This window comes from Amphiprion ocellaris, chromosome 17 (assembly GCF_022539595.1).
Source record: "Amphiprion ocellaris isolate individual 3 ecotype Okinawa chromosome 17, ASM2253959v1, whole genome shotgun sequence".
NCBI classification, from domain to species: domain Eukaryota; kingdom Metazoa; phylum Chordata; class Actinopteri; family Pomacentridae; genus Amphiprion; species Amphiprion ocellaris.
Window position 1 is genome coordinate 4589916 of NC_072782.1, and position 16731 is coordinate 4606646.

The window sequence follows — 16731 nt, forward strand, 5'->3', positions numbered from 1 at the left end:
TGGATACTAATCTCTGAACCTTGCACAGTTTCTGGGCGTTTTTTGCTACTGTCACATTTTTATTCTTTTTGTTATGGAAATCGCACCATGCTAAAGTCATAATGTCTTCTGTGCAGTATGGAACAGGATTAATACCATAAATCATAAAAGAGAAAAACATGTTGAATTTCGTAATATGTCTGTTTTACAGGCCTGTTGGAAAATTGAACAAATCTTCATGTTTTTACAGTTTCTAGCTGTGAAATATTATGTAATGTTTGTAGTTTTTACAGCAATAACATGATTTAGGGGCTAAAAGCAATGAAACTGCTAATTAGCAGTATAATATAGCATGTAGTTGACAAATGAAATTCAGTTTTCAGAATTTGCTCTTTTGTTTTTGCACTGTGCTATTAACTGTCACAACATCTTTACTGTATTTAAATGCTTTTATTTTAGTTTATTTCTGACAGTGTGACTCTTAAATGGAGCAGATATTAATGCATGAATGCACAACTCATGCAGAAACACCCAAAACTGCAATCATCCCCTTAATGAAGCTAATCTAACTTTCACTTTCTAAACACTTTTATGATTGAACTTTAAAGGAAACAGCTTTGATATGATTTTGACAATCAGATTAGAATTTGACTTAACTGAAATTATGCTCTACTTGGATTGAAGGGTTTTAAGTCCCTCATTCCAGCTCTGATGATCACCACTTTGTTGTGCATGATGATGTCATGACCCCGCCCTCTAAATAACCTTCAAGTCGGAGCCAAATGAGTGTACGGGGGCCGCCAATCTGCAGCCTAAAGCAGAGCCCATGTCCTTATATGGTCATGGCAGGGTTGCAGCTGATTCTGCGTTTGCTCTGCATCTCCCCCCCACTAAACCATCTCCCCCAACACCATCACACACTCCCCCACACCCCACCCCCTCCAAAGACTCCCTCATCCCCCGGAGACGACTTGCTGCACATGAATGGATGCCTCTTGATTGATAGCTTGCGTGACACTGTCGTACATAACGCCTTGTAATGAGCCACCGGTCCGCTCTGACTGGCAGATTCCAGCTTAATTATTCATAAATAGAGGGAGGGAGGGAGCGAGTCGAGAAAGCTCCTCCCCCGGCTCACAGGGGGGTCATTACCGCACCCTTTCACACACACACACACACACACACACACACACACACACACACACATACCTCCCTTAATGTCCCCGCAGGCCTCAGTTTCCATCTCAGTCTGTCCAGGCCTCCACACCAGCCATCAAATATTTATCATGGATACATGAAAGCAGCACATGGAAATCAATGGGGCTCATTATATTGTACCTCACTATAGATCGACTGCATGATAGACTCCTTTTTTTTTTTTTTTTTGTCTGTGTTTCACCAAATAAGCTCAACATGTAAGATTCACTCACCTGGAAGAGCTGAGAAGCTGGTGCTTAAAAGAAGTGACTTTTTAATCCAAGAATGATACTTTAGATGCAGTAATTTTTTTACACAATTAGTACGTTTTGAATTATAGCTTTGCTGCATGCAGGGCTCATAGCAACAATCTATAAACACTGCTAAAGACTTGATTTAAGCACTAGCTGCGTGGAGCATTTTTGTTCACTTCAGTAATCTGGAATCTCTTCCAAATATTCAGTTGTCAGAAGAAGCAAAAACAATCTAAAAACAATGACGATAGGAATACAAAGACCTGAAAATCTAAAGAACAGAGGGAGCTCTGGAGTGTCATTGCGTGCACACTGGTGAGTAACCTGTGGTTTGGTCAGTGGAGGCATGCAGCAGCAGCAGCAGCAGCAGCAGCAGAGCGGTGCAGGTGGCCCCCAGAGGCCCTGGCTCGGCCACATGAGGGGAGGCGACAAACAAGACACCGCTTAATTAAAATGCAAATGATGGCGCTCATGTCCTCGCTCTGCTTTGTTTGCCTTTGGGAAAGATATGCTCCTAACGTGAGTGTTGCTAGTGGAAGTGCACACACTCACTTTTTCCCCACAAAGATGCCCCCATCTACACACCACCCCTGAAAGCCTGTATTCTAAATTTAGACCCGCGTCCTTTGTAAACTCGTGCCATTACTTGCTCTCAGCCAGGCTTCTCCAGGAGATGGTCAATATTTAATCTGCGTTCTGTCAGCATGCTCTGCTTCGTGTCATCCACACTGACTAAGCCGATGTGCCGGTCAGCTATTATGAGAAACAGAGAAAGCTGCATTTCTCCTACTGGCTGTTATGAAAATGTCATGATGCGCTGAGACAGCTGGTTTGTTAAGGATGTCTCTCCCCTAGAAGCAAAGTGAAGCAGCAGCAAAAAAGCCAGATTTGAAATTCATCAGTTTACTGATTTAGAAATGAGCCTCAACTGGACTTTATCTGCATCTAAATATAAAACAATGAACCTCAACTAAACAAAAAGAAAAATATGTGCAGACATTCAGCTTATTAAACCCATCATTCATTGCTGTGAATAAAACTTAATCATGAGAGCAACATTATTTGGTCCGTTACCGTCCCTTTAGGTTATCTCTTGATAATGAGATTCATGGAGGAGAGGATTACCACTGAGGCCTGATGGGTAGTGTAGTTTACAGGAGGTCATCTCAAGTCTGGTTAGATCATATCATAAATCATAATTCATCGTTTAGACAAATCTGTTTGTTCCTGTGTAACGCAAACTATGTTCAGCCTTGATTTGCATTAATCGGCATTACAAAGGTGCTTTCTGGATAGTAATCCATCTTAATCTGCTGCTGTGCTTTATAGGCAGTGATCCAATCAGTGATCTAGTCTACTGTAAGAATTTGCTGCAGATTCATTGTGACAATCAAAAGAGATTTCTTTGTTGAATCGACCGACTGTACATAAAGATGGAAAAAACATCTGTGGCATCCTGAACAGCGGTTTTGAAGCTCAGCGTGGTGCATCCGGCTATCGCTGCTCCCAACTTCCAGCTAATCCAAAAATAAGGAACAAGGTGAAGCATGTGTGATGAAATGTCCTATGAAGGCACCCAGCTGTCATTCAGAATAGAAACACCCGTAATTAGACATAACTTTCAGCCTTAATACAATATGAACAGGTCAGTTATATAAAGATTCATCCGCTGCACAGTTGTCATGAAACAAGACGTTAGCTATAGAGACCAATTCTGTTTTTGTATCAGGATGTAAACATTTTCATTGCTGCTGCAAAGCTGAAGATTTTAACATTGAGGTCTATGAGGATTGACTCATATTTGAAGGCAGCCTCAAGTGGCCATTTGCGGAACTGGAGTTTTTGGTACTTTGTCGTTAACGATTGGTTGAATCGCTGTCTATTCACAAGACTGAAAGCTGTAGATTGTATGTATGCACAGTATGTACAGTAATAGAAAGGCCTTGAATGATAATATTTATACTACCGTTCAAAAGTTTGGGGTCACTTAGAAATGTCCTTATTTTTGGAAGCAAAGCAGTTTTTTTCAATGAAGATACCATTAAATGAAACATACATGCAGTGTAGACATTGTTAATGTGGTAAATGACTATTCTAGCTGGACATTTTTAATGGAATGTCTATATAGGGGTACAGAGGAACATTTCCAGCAACCATCACTCCTGTGTTCTAATGCTACATTGTGTTAGCTAATGGTGTTGAAAGGCTAATGATTAGAAAACCCTTGTGCAATTATGTTAGCACATGAATAAAAGTGTGAAATTGTCTGGGTGGCCCCAAACATTTGAACGGTAGTGCAGACCACTTACTCTTAGTTTTCTGTTCTTGATTGTTATCCACCGAAAAAATAAGTCCAACTAAAAGACACCAACAGTCCAGGCCCCAAAGAATCTCCAAAATCCTGTTTCAGACTGGCACATCATTTTTTTCTAATTTTTTTTTTGTAGAAATGACATGGAACACTTATATGTTAGAAAATCTTTAACACATGCATTGTAATTTTTTATATATTTACAATTGGATGACACACTTAGATTTGAATACGAGACATAAAACAGTGCATGAAAAGCAAGAAAAATTGGTTCTATATATGTTTTTTATTTATTTCTGAGAGTTTAAACCCTCCATAGTCTGTATGTAATTGGCATTGGATTAAATGCCTGTGAAATGGCCAGCTGAAAGCGCTCAACCGTCCTATAAAGACCAGGCCGATGGTGCTCTGTACACTAATGATGTGCTGCTGCATTTATAGACTCACATTATAGTCTACACTCCATCATTCCTTCACTTTAGTGTTGAATTTGAGCAATATGCCAAAACCAAGAGCAGCAGTGTGACTGATGTCTCATTCAAACTACTGTACGCTCCACATTCTAAGTATAGATTGAGCATGACAGCATGTAGATAGACAGAGGTAAGACAAGACGAAGCTTGATTCTAGTTCGGTTTTATCCTCCGGGGGGTTTTATTGCATCTGGAGTGACTTCACAGATGTGCCATTCCCATGACATCAAAGTCAACAGCAAAACAAATATGGAGACAGACATGTGAATGTGCAGTAACTGGTTACAAGACGCAGTCATGATTGGAAAAGTATATTAGGACAGTCAGGAAGAGGACAAAATGAGCGTTTTTTCAGGAATTTCATCCTCCTTTCGTGTGCGGACTGACAGATGCAGGTGACAGTCGCCGCTAGAAACAACCGACAGAACGCAGCTCATCCGGAAGTTTTCTATCACAGGCCATCATCGTCACTGTCTCCTTTGCAGAGCTAGAAATGAATAATTACACCGACGAGTGGGAATCGGGTTTCTATAAGATCCTTATTTCAGGGATCAGAACGTGATTGTGATCTGCTGGTGAGTGTGTATGAAGAGGTGCTTCAGTAACTGCAGTGGAGCTGTCACATGGTTTAGTGTCTATCTACAGAAACAAACTGCAGTGTGACATCTCTTCTGCTCTGTCTCTCCGGCTTCTTCTCCTCTCCTCTCCATTCTCTATCATAAATTCACTTTCCTTTTTGCAGTATATATTCTAAGGCTGCCTTTTGCTCCCTCTCTGGGATTTCTTTCTCTCTCTGTCATGCTCCCATTTCCCTCTGTTGCCTTTGTCATCCTTCCTTCTTCGCCATCTCCATCATTCATAAGCACAAACACTGAGTAACACAGCATGATGCTCCTCTCTGCAAGCAGATGTACAGTCAGGTTTTAAAAGCACAGAAAACTTCTTTTTTTTTTTTCATTTGCATCAGCTCCACTTCAGCGTTTTCTGGCAGTGACAGTAAGGGTGTGTTCATGATGGGGTAGCATGTAGGGAGTGGGCACTGGTTAAATGTAAAGCCAAGCTGCCCTGAGAAGAAAAATATACTTTATTTATGATGAAAAGTAGTAAAATCAGCATTAAAAGCTCCTAGAAGAAACATATTTTCTTGGATTGGAGAGCAGCAAAAGATAGAATCCTTTATGTGTGCTCTTATAGCGGATCAGCTGCCGTTGTTCTTGCTTTAGATAAAAAGAAACCTGCTCTTAAAGTTGTGTCGGCATGTAGCATTCACTTTCAATTTATTGCTGTCTACATGTCACTTTGCAAAAATTTAATCCCAATAATTGTGTTAGCAAATGACACAAATATCTAACAATCACCGTAACTATAGATGCATTTATCCATTGCGAGTAGGTAAAAGATGTTTGAAAATTGGTAACACTTATTGTAAGAATATAATTATTCATTGTGTCGTCTCATTTTTACAGTGATCCTCTCTGGCATAACTGTTATAATAGCCCAAACCACAAGTAAAACCAAGGTTATGAGCATGTGAAAGTGAGCCATTTACTATTGAGCTGTGGTTTGACATTTGCCTGCTCCCTGTTTTGTTCTTGCAAATGCTTTTCCCCCTCTTTAGATAATGGCATCACTGCCCCCTTTTGGCCAACGACAGCATTACACATCTCATTACGTAGTCTGACATCAGTCCAGAGCTCCTCTTCCTTTTTTCACTGCTACTCATTCATTCCATTGTGACGTGCAAATTGGCGATTATGCCCCATCCAGAGCATGAAAAGAGCAATCAGTTTGATAAATATAGTTTAGCGCCAATCGCTCCACAGTTTTCAGTAATTATTTTGTTAATTATTGGTGCATATTTGTATGTGGCACATAGGAAGTGAGTCAGTTCGACTTTTTTGATGCCGTATTCCTCAGTTCCTTCCTTTCCCCACTGGTTCCTTTTCCTTGTATCCTCCATTTTTTTCAGTATTTGCAGAGAAGCGGGATCAGATGCCGCTCCAACAACTGTCTCTAAAATACCTCATTTGTTACTGTGACTCTATTACATGCCACTAAGATGTGTATATGATATCGGAATTGCTTAAATTTTTATATATTTGAGTTTCATTGATTTCCTTCCAGTGCACATTCCTCCAAGTGGAATTATTGGCTCCAGCTGTTTAGTTGTCAGCATCCAAAGCTTTGTGTTACTGACCCGCCACTGTCTCGTTTTTTTTTTCTGCCACAGAACCGGCAGCTGCTGAAGGACAGCTTCATGGTGGAGTTGGTCGAGGGAGCCAGAAAGCTGCGGCACGTCTTCCTCTTTACTGATCTGCTGCTCTGCGCCAAGCTGAAGAAACAAATCGGAGGGTAAGAAGCGTCTGTTTTTGTTGCACCTCATCCCTCCTGACGTTAGACTGACTGTGAATAATAATCAGCTAGTGAAGAAGACAGCTGGATACCTCAAAATAAATTATGTGAAAAATGACATTTATTTCTTCAGGTGGAATCACTTTGAGAGTGAGATCTAAGTGAGACCTGACTTGCATAACATTTCTATCTAACTAATGAAAGGCAAATGTACAACAAAACCACCATCATCATAAAGCAGTGACACATCTTACTAATAGTGTTTCTGTCTCTGCCACATGGACAAGAGGTAGTCACATAATCTCTGTCTTCTACTGAATATATTTCTTTACACTTATTTCATTTTTGCTAAGAGATACACTATAACAGTCGGTATGAACGATGAATCATCACCAGACGTCTACAGGAGAATTTTGCGATAAATTCACAGCGTCTGCAACTAGTAATCAGTCAAAATGAGATTTTCCTCAAGGCTTTGTTGATGTATTTTATCATTAATAAACATGTTGGCCCACTTTTCTCTGTCTTCAGATGACAGTTAAGACTTGTTTCATTTTTTTTTAATTTATCTTTTCCTATTCTCCTCCTTCACGGCCGTCTATTTTTACCTGCCTTTCACCATCCTTCTCCCTCTGATTTTCCTGCCGCAGTAAAAACCAGCAGTACGACAGTAAGTGGTACATCCCCCTGACTGACCTGACCTTCCAGGGCCCCGAGGAGACCGAGCCGCTCACCATCCCTCAAGTCCCAGATGAGGAGCTCGACGCCATGAAGGTCAAGATCTCACACCTTCGCAGTGAGATTCAGAGAGAGAAGGTAACGTGGAGATTTACAGACGCACAAATCTGTTTAGGAACTCAACAATACAATGGTGATCCTCTGATTTAAGCTGAAACTCAACAATGTTTTTCAAACTCTGAGTTTGATTCGCTTCGAGGTTTTGCCACATTCAAATGTTTGTGGTTTCAGAGAGCCAACAAGGGTTCAAAAGTCATCGATCGTCTCAGGAAGAAGCTTTCGGAACAAGAGTCTCTGCTCCTGCTGACGTCTCCAAGCATGCCCCTCAGACTCTACAACAAGAACGGCAAGGTGATGACACCCTCCGTCTGTTTCTTCCATCTCTTTTCTGCTCCATCATCCTCCTTTCACTGCTCCCTGTATGCTCCACTCCTCCAAATTTCATGTGTTTTTCTCATTTTAGAGTTTTATTTTTTTAGTTCTTCGCTACATTCCCAGCGCAGTTTCCCCCTCCCTAAATTTTTTCAAGATTAATTCCCTTTTGATGTGTCTCAAACTCAGACTTTCTTGCATCAGTGTGTAGCAACTGCAGTCTGATATCTTACAGCTGTTTAAGCTGGCTGAGCAACAATACACGAATGCCGACTTTAAAAGCTGAAGTGTGGAGAATCGCAGATCTTGGTCCTCTCAATTTTTCAGTGCGCTTCTCTCAAACACTTTCTGTGTGTTTGTGTTTCAGAGTTACAGTTTTCTGATTTCCTCGGACTACGAACGTGCCGAGTGGAAGGAGATCCTAAAGGAACAGCAGAAGAAATGTAAGCGTCCAAGAATATGCATGAAACAACAACTCCCCAAATAACTGTAGCACATTAAATGCTACTAGTCCATTGACCTTGTGAGGAAAAATCAGTATTTTGCCTTAAAGCACAGAGAAAACTCACACTTTTAAATAATAGATATGCTTTTTTTTCCTACACAGTGTCATTTAAAATATTGTCATCCCTCAAGGTTTGAAAACTTCCTCTCTGACTTCCATGGAGCTGCAAATGTTGACCAGTTCTTGCGTCAAACTTCAAACTGTCCACCACATTCCACTCAGTGTCAACAAAGAAGGTAAGATACTTATTATTTAAAAGCTGTTTTTAACCATCTGAACCAAACAGTTTCTGGGCATTTCTTCTGTTCAAACAGCACAAGCAGTATAAACAATACTGGAAAAAGAAAGATTCTACGTCAAGTACTATAGATGTTTTGCTAGTAACATTATCTTTACATTTGTTTTCTTATTTTTGTTCGATCTGATCCTTAAACACAACCTGCAGTTCATCCTGGTTCAGCCGAAAACTGAATGGTTGTAGCAAAGTTACTAATGACTTCACAGCTGCAACACAGACTGCAGAGTGTTTAGCTTTTTGCAAAATTCATTTAGAGCAAATGTTTTTTTTTTAAAATAAGACATATAGAATAAAATGATTTGGATTAAATATCACAATTTCAAGCTTAGTTTTGGTCTCCTTGGTCCAATGACGGAAAGTCAAAAGTCTGATGATACCTTCTGTTTCCACAGTTTCTGTCTTGAATAGATGGTGTCATTTTGGCATCTTTAAAAACAGCTTGCCTGTTTTTTACAAGATAAAGTTGTCTTTTTTGAGTTAGTTTAAAGTCCTGAGGGTTTCTGGATGATGCAGCAGAAGCTCTGCAGTGTATCATCATAAAGCTATTGGGGCCCTGTGTACAGACGTGTGGTTATATTTTCATGCTTTTTCTGTGTGCACATCAGCTCCATTTTAAACCATAAAATTCCCCTTTAAAAAAATGGCTCTGGAATGAAATAATAATGATTAATAATTCTGGGATGAAAAAAGTAGACACGGGTTCAGGCCACATGTTTCCTACAGTACTGTACTGTTTTATCTCTCCCTTCCATGTGTGATTCTGCTCCAGAACAAACAGAGATCTGCATGCTTTTCTAATCCCTCCCCGCTGTCTTTTTTTCTCTCTCACTCTGACTGTTTTTCCAGAGGATGAATCCCCCGGTCTCTACGGGTTCCTGAATGTAATCGTCCACTCTGCCTCCGGCCTCAAACAGAGTTTGAGTGAGTCACAAAACGCACATATTCAGACAAAATGAGTTACAAAGAAAAGCTCAACTTTAATGTGACCCTGCACCAACAGAAAACAATGTCATTTTAGGTTAAACTTTCAGGTTTCAGCACTTAATTGGTAATAGCTAAAAGTGGTTCATTTGAAGGAACTGGAATAGATTTGTTTTCCCAGGATAACATCAAACAATTACCAGTTGTTTTAGTAATGTACTACTTTCACAAATAACGCGTGTCTATAAATCTAATTTCTTTCCAATCTTCTCCTCTCTGTCAGATCTCTACTGCACATTGGAGGTGGACTCCTTTGGCTTCTTTTCAAATAAAGCCAAGACGAGAGTGTATCGATACACCACTGAACCCAAATGGAATGAGGTAAAAGATATTTAACACTACATATAGAACAAGAAAAGCACTCAGAGAGCGCAGTACTCCGCCAAGGCTGTTCATTCCATCGTATGGCATTGTCAGAAGTGCAGAATATGTTTGTAGAGATGCAGCATTTTTTTTTTATTAGTTATTGATGATCAGAAATCATGACAACATAGAATGTGGCCATATATATTAATATAGATGTACCCACAAACAAAATGACCTTGTGCTGAACACAGGCATGAGTTCTGCATCTGTACGTTGTGTACAGATACTGAATCGCATGATGTAAATATGTAGCAGGCGGCGGGAATTGATGGGACTCAGAAACACCCCCACAATTTAATCAGTTGTTCCTTGTATCATTTGTGACGGATAAGTCCCGATAAGTCGGGGGATTTGTAGTAGGATCACAATCATGTGATCGTCTGCAGGCAGCTGACGCTCACTTGTTGTCATGGTTACAGTGATGCTGTGCCGCTATCTCGCAATGATACAGAAATCTTTAACAAATCTGTGGATCCAGACTATAAGCTGCATCACTGCCAGAATTTAATCACTTGGTCCTTGTGTCATTTCTGACCTTCCCTGAAAATTTCATCCAAATCCGTTTGTCCGTTTTTGAGTAATGTTGTGCACAAACAGACGGACAAACATTGGCCCATCATCACATAACGCAACCCCGTTCCTTGGTGGAGTTGGTATTAATTTCGGGGTCATGTAGTTGTTGATGCTGAAAGACATGACATCCTAATATTTTACTGAACTACACATAACCAACTCATGCACAAATTTGTCTGCAATACTATTTAATCAAGGTTGAACAGCACATAAAAAAAAACTTAGCAGTGTTTGTTTTCCTTTCACTCAGGAAGACCTGAACACATTTCCTTCTTGGCACAGTTTCATGCTGCCTGTCATGTATCTGACATCTGCTCTCTTAATCAGTTAACTGTCCATCTCTGAGCAGTGAAAATAATGTCTTACAAACCTCATGCAGAACATCTGCAACCCCTACAAGCATACAACAAACTCACATATGCACACGGCGTACGCATGCAAAGGAACGTACGCGTACAAAACCGTGTATGCAAATAAAACGGCACAGCTGGAGGATGGGTTCATCTGCGGTACAGTATTTTCCACAGCGGACCCGAAGACTCTTTGAGGATTTTGCTCAGCAAAGTGGAAATAATATTAACTAACGAGGAGCTGCTGGTGATGACTCACATCTGTCCAAAAGCTAAGTGAACCAGCGTGGTGCAGGCCTCCAAACAATGTGCCAACCAGATGCAGAGGGCTGTCTTACATAACAGCAGGGAATGTTGGTCAGCTGTGTGTTGCACTGGGATGTATGGATTAAAATACAAGGGGATGCAGATTTTTTGAGAGTATAATCTCTTCATTTCATTATCTGTTTGCACCAGTGTGCACAAATTGTGGCCCCCCTTTTTTGCTGCGACCTAATCTCCCAACAACTATTTTTGTCTTTTTTTTTTCTTTCCCAAAGGAGTTTGAGATTGAGCTGGAGGGCTCTCAGACCCTGAGGCTGCTCTGCTACGAGAAGTGTTACAACAAGACCAAGCAGAACAAAGAGGATGGAGAGAGCACAGACCGCATCATGGGGAAAGGACAGATCCCGGTATGACATGACGTCACCCCCCTTTTCAGCAGAGCCACCATGACTCATTACTGATAGGCAGTTATGTCACCATCAGTGCCACAAAAGCATGAAATCTATAGAAATGACTTAGATTGTACGTGATGTCACAACTGGCTGATGATATCGATCACCGCAATATATAGAGAATGGATTGGTTTTGTCAGTAAGTGCAATTTAAATGTCAAAAAGTGGTGATTTGTCAACCTGATCAGCTGCACTGAAATGAGAGAATGTGTGGCATTTTAATAGAACGACACAAACCTTCAGTTTTCGTCTCGTTCATCCATCATTGTGTTGCCAGTTTTGGTTTTAAAATATTCATTGGAATCCTGCACAGGTGAAAGAGATGTGAACACCGTAAAGTGACCTTATTCTTGCCATGAGACTGACTGATCGTAGGTTGATGGTAGATTTAGACAGCCGCTGATTAGGTTGCCAAGACAACGTGAGCCAAGTGTCACTCTGGAGATCAGCAGAGAGAAAGATGCATTAAACAACATGATTGTTTTTTTCAATCCTTCTTTTGTTTCACCACCCACAGCAGGGCAGATGAATGTGTGTACACATGTGATGGTGTATTCTAGTTTTATTTCCACAAAAACACACACATCAATCTTCTGTTAGTGTCTGAAAGATGTGTTGCGGCTTATTTTCTCAGAGACAAAAACAAGAAAACTAAAAAAAAACTACAAAAGAGTAGATTTCTAACAGCAGCAGTATTCATTCTGAGTAATCTGTATCAGAATTTATTTCTTCAAACACCAGGAAATCTACCCACACCAGGACACTTTCTGTGGCTTGCAGTCACATGCTCCACCTAGTGGCTCCTTCGGTAATCCTGAGACTCGATCCCCTCTTGACAGATGATGTCATTGAAAACGAGCCGTCTGGGTGGTGTGAAAGTTGCTCAGCAGGATTTTCACAAATCCCAGACAAGAAACTGCCACTCCTGTCTTCAGCAGCAGTCACAGCGGCTGATTAATCTCACGTTTCACTCTGCAGTTTCACTGTTTTACCCGTCTGCTGCGTGTCTGGAGAAGAAAAAGACGACTGTGGCTGATTCTGACGAATGGTGTTGGCTTTAATGGAGTTTTTTCGGCTTTATCCTCCATCGTAGCCTACTTTGTGTGCTTATTGTGGACTCATTTACACACCGTGGCTGCCTTTTTTTAGTAGCAGCTCACACTCAATACTGATCCTTGCGTCATCGCGAATGCTGCATCATAGGAATTGATTATTAGATAGATTTTATTCTGCAAATACGCAATTAGTCAAAAATAATAGAAAACCAGTTGGTCCCTGCAGAATCACAAAAAAAAAAATGAAACAGTCCTACAGCTTAAGACAAAATGTCTGGCTGAGCAAACAATTGGAGGTCACTGTGACTCATTTATAGCAGACAAATGCCAAAATACTATATTTGCTTAATTTTTAGATTCATTTTCCTGAACTTGTAAAACCTGCAGCATGTTTTCACAAAATCTGTTCCATGATTTCACCTTTTACATTAGTCATTTCCCTTTGCTTTTTTAAGCATACCCCTCCTCTTCAATCATATTTTGAAGTGTTTTTTGAGCTTTCTATGCCCAATGAGCAACTTTAATTCATGCATAGTACTGTATATAGGTCTCTGTCCATCTTAAAAAGTCTATTCTCATGTTTTTACAAAGCATCTCAGAAGTGTTGGCTTCGTTTCAGAGTTTAATAGGGTTTTGTTTTACAGATGTGTGATTTATTGGGAAATTTGCCTTTACTAAACCTTCAGATGGTAAATCCAGAGGAGATAAAATCATGTCTGTTGGCTGAAAAACTCGAGCTTTTAAAACATTTTTTTTTTAAACAGAAAGCAAAAGAAGCTTCATTGTTTTTTTTAGTGGAATGTATTATTTCTTTATGGATGAATGTCTAAAACCACAGAGCGCTCTGAGCAGCAAAAGATTCAGTTATTAGAAACATGATCCAGGTTTACAGGCAACCAGATGGGGCTCAGGCTCAGTAAACATACAACATTCAGTATTCTGTGTCTGTGTGTGTTTGTTTGTCAGCCGTGTGTGTCTGTACTCGGCTTTTATTGGCCCAGATGGCTCGGCTCTTCAGGTCTGAGTGTATTTGGGTGTGAATTTAGTCTTTCTGAATAAATTATGTTTGTTTATCGTGGTTCTAAAAATACAGTAAAAGGATGTAACGTATCAGCAGCACCTTTGAAAACGTTCTGCTGCAGCGGAGGGAAGATTAGTGCAGTCGACGCAGATATAACTTCAGGCTGTCATAACCGAACAGTGCATAAGTAGGACAACTGCATGTGAGGATAATTTTATCTTAACAAAGCAAATAAGCATTAAACACCCTTGAACCCACAGTGGATTAAGAGGGAAAATGTTTCTTCATTCATGTAATATAAAAATTCTTTGATCTACTTGGATCTCAGTTTGTATAAATGCTTGTACCGTCACTTGTAGCCTATAAACTTTACTAATTTCAGTTTTTTTGAATGTAATCTCTAAACAAACAAACCAACAAGCATGCAGAAAAAATAGAGTAATTTAGAAAAGCTCCAGTGCATAAATATGATCAGCTTTATGTATTTAAAGTATCAAAGTGGTGGATCTACAGTAAAATCTCTAACATATTTATATATAGAACATATGTCAGTATTAGATTGTCAGCGCCGCATCAATGCATTTGCAGAATTTTGCTGCTGGCCAAGGTGGAGCTAATTTTACCTGCTTTAATTACAGTTAAATTGGTTCCCAATCTGTGGTTCGGGCCCCTACGAAAGATCAGAAGAAAATTCTGAGGGTATTAATAATGACATAAGCCAAGAAGGAAAATTTCTTCTACACAAATTAGTTTTTGGGACATTTTGCTAATCTTTTTAGTTTTTTTTTTTGTAAAATAATAGATAATTTAAACAGTTACTGAAATTAATCCGTGTAAATAGTATAGAAGTGAATGACAATTTAATTTATTTGATTTTATATGTAAATTTTCGTCAATTTAATTAGAGGTCACAAGCAAAAAAAAACAAACAAACAAAAACAAAATACTGGCTTAATGCTTAAGAATGTGTTTTGTGCTCTAAGTATGTCATATATTTTCAAGTAAGTAACCTGTATCTATAGTTGATCTATAGTTGCAGCAGTTTCCCTCTGAAATGTGATGTTGTGCAAGGAGAAAATATCAGAAATGGAAGTATTGAAGCACATATTGAAGTTTATCATCTTAAATAAATGCACTTTTTTTACTTTCCACCACCATAAATGGGAAACGTCAAAAATAACAGCTTACTGACAGTGATTCTGAAGGATTTCTTACTTTTTGAATGCGATTCTTTTCCCCCAGCAGGCGTTTTTTGTGGTACAGATGTAATTAAATTTGTTTTAGGTCAAAGGAAATAGAACTGGCCCATGAAATGTTGTGTTAATCAGCATTATGTGTTTATTTTGCCTCCGTTCAGCTCGACCCTCAGACACTCCAAGGCAAAGACTGGCAGAGGACAGTTATTCCCATGAACGGGGTGAGTAGATTTCAATTTTTCTTTTGTCCCTCACTTTACTGTTAAACAACTGCCAAATCTGATGCTTTAAAATTCTCCTATTAGGTGTGAGCTTTAGTGCAACCTTACAGTCATGCTATAGTATCACACAGCACTATGGGCGCTTCTAAACAGTTTTGCCAGGATGTGGTTTAGCAGTTTAAGTCTACATCTGGTTTAAACATGGCAGGATTTCCTCTAGATAGTGGAACGCCAATCGCAGATGGATTTCCAGGCTTGTACGGCGGCTTCTCACCCTGTAAACCTGTTTTAACTTTAAGCCCTTTCTTCCTGAGTCAGATCGAGGTGAAACTGTCCATGAAGTTCACCAGTAGAGAGTTCAGCCTGAAGAGGATGCCCTCGCGGAAACCCATGGGAGTGTTTGGAGTCAAGATCTCCACCGTGACCAAGTGAGTTGACGATAAAATAAAGAGAATTAAAAGTAAATAAATAAGGAATAATCATGTGGCCACTTGTAGTATGGAACTACAAGCAGTTATCCATGATTTTCTTGGTCTGTTGTTGCTTGGATTCTGCAGCAGGGCTCAATTCTGGGCCTCCTACGTGTTTTTGTTTCTTTGCTCACATCCCACAGTGTTAGTCTAATGGTTAACTGTTTCCCCAGTATTTCACTGTATTTGGATTTACACAGATGTTAAAGAAATCAGTTTATGTCACTGATATCTGCCTGGATTGATGATTAACCTCCACTAGAATACTGTGTCTCTTCATAAAGTCCTGACTGTTACATTAACAAATCCACATTATTTCTTGTGCAGACTGCCAGTCTTATCCTCTGTTAGGACGGAAAGAGCTTGTAAATGCTTTAAGGAGTTCATGTTTGCAGTGATTGTTGCAGATGAGTGACATTAATGAGGTTTTAAAGATAGCAAATGGGTTAACTAGAATTACCAGAAAAAAATCAATTAGCGATGTAGATAGAACATTTTATTGGAAACACAAAGAGAGAGGGTCCTCCTAGTCTAAAAGCAATGTAAAAAAAATGCATTTAGTGCCTCATCATTTGTTCAGTATATTTGCAAATAAGGTTCCACTCTGCATAAAACAGTTTTTTTGTGACAGATCTTTGTTTATGTCGTCATCCAGGCGAGAGCGCTCCAAGGTGCCCTACATTGTCCGGCAGTGCCTAGAGGAGATTGAGAGGAGGGGCATGGAGGAGGTGGGCATCTACCGAGTGTCAGGGGTGGCCACTGACATTCAGGCCCTGAAGACGGCCTTCGACACCAGTGAGTGGAGCCTTACATATACAGAGACACAGGAAAACATGGGCAGGTGTCCTAATTTCCGAGATAATCTGTTTCAGAAGACACTCAAAACCACCATGGAAGAGCATTCAAGCAAAACAGTAATAGTGTAATATTATGAACTGATGATGTTGTATTTGCATATGTACAGTATTTAATATACACTATCGTTTGGAGTCACTTAGAAATGAAATTTTGTATCAGGATGGAAACTTTTTCTGCTGCAAAGCTGGAGATTTTAACATTGAGGTCTATGAGGATTGACTCATATTTGAAAGCAGCCTCAAGTGGCCATTTGCGGAACTGCAGTTTTTAGTACTTTGACCTTAACGATTGTTTGAATTGCCTTCTATTCACAAGACTGAAAGCTGTAGATTGTATTTATGCATATCTGAGTTGTGCTGTACAGTAACAGAGTGGCCATGGCTGGAAATAGATGAATGGTAGTATCTATAGTAGCATTCAAAAATTTGAGTTCACTTAAAAATGT

At 39.8% G+C, this 16731-nt stretch overlaps 1 protein-coding gene across 1 annotated transcript in view; it reads left to right on the forward strand.

The window, feature by feature from the left end:
- bcr (BCR activator of RhoGEF and GTPase) overlaps positions 1-16731 on the forward strand; it is a 100942-nt gene that overhangs the window by 77112 nt on the left and 7099 nt on the right. The window contains exons 9-19 of the mRNA XM_023278256.3: positions 6445-6566; positions 7217-7382; positions 7536-7655; positions 8044-8119; positions 8313-8417; positions 9326-9400; positions 9684-9781; positions 11289-11420; positions 14899-14958; positions 15277-15386; positions 16084-16223. Coding sequence (XP_023134024.1) covers positions 6445-6566; positions 7217-7382; positions 7536-7655; positions 8044-8119; positions 8313-8417; positions 9326-9400; positions 9684-9781; positions 11289-11420; positions 14899-14958; positions 15277-15386; positions 16084-16223 — 1204 coding nt within the window. The remainder of the gene's footprint in view (positions 1-6444; positions 6567-7216; positions 7383-7535; positions 7656-8043; positions 8120-8312; positions 8418-9325; positions 9401-9683; positions 9782-11288; positions 11421-14898; positions 14959-15276; positions 15387-16083; positions 16224-16731) is intronic.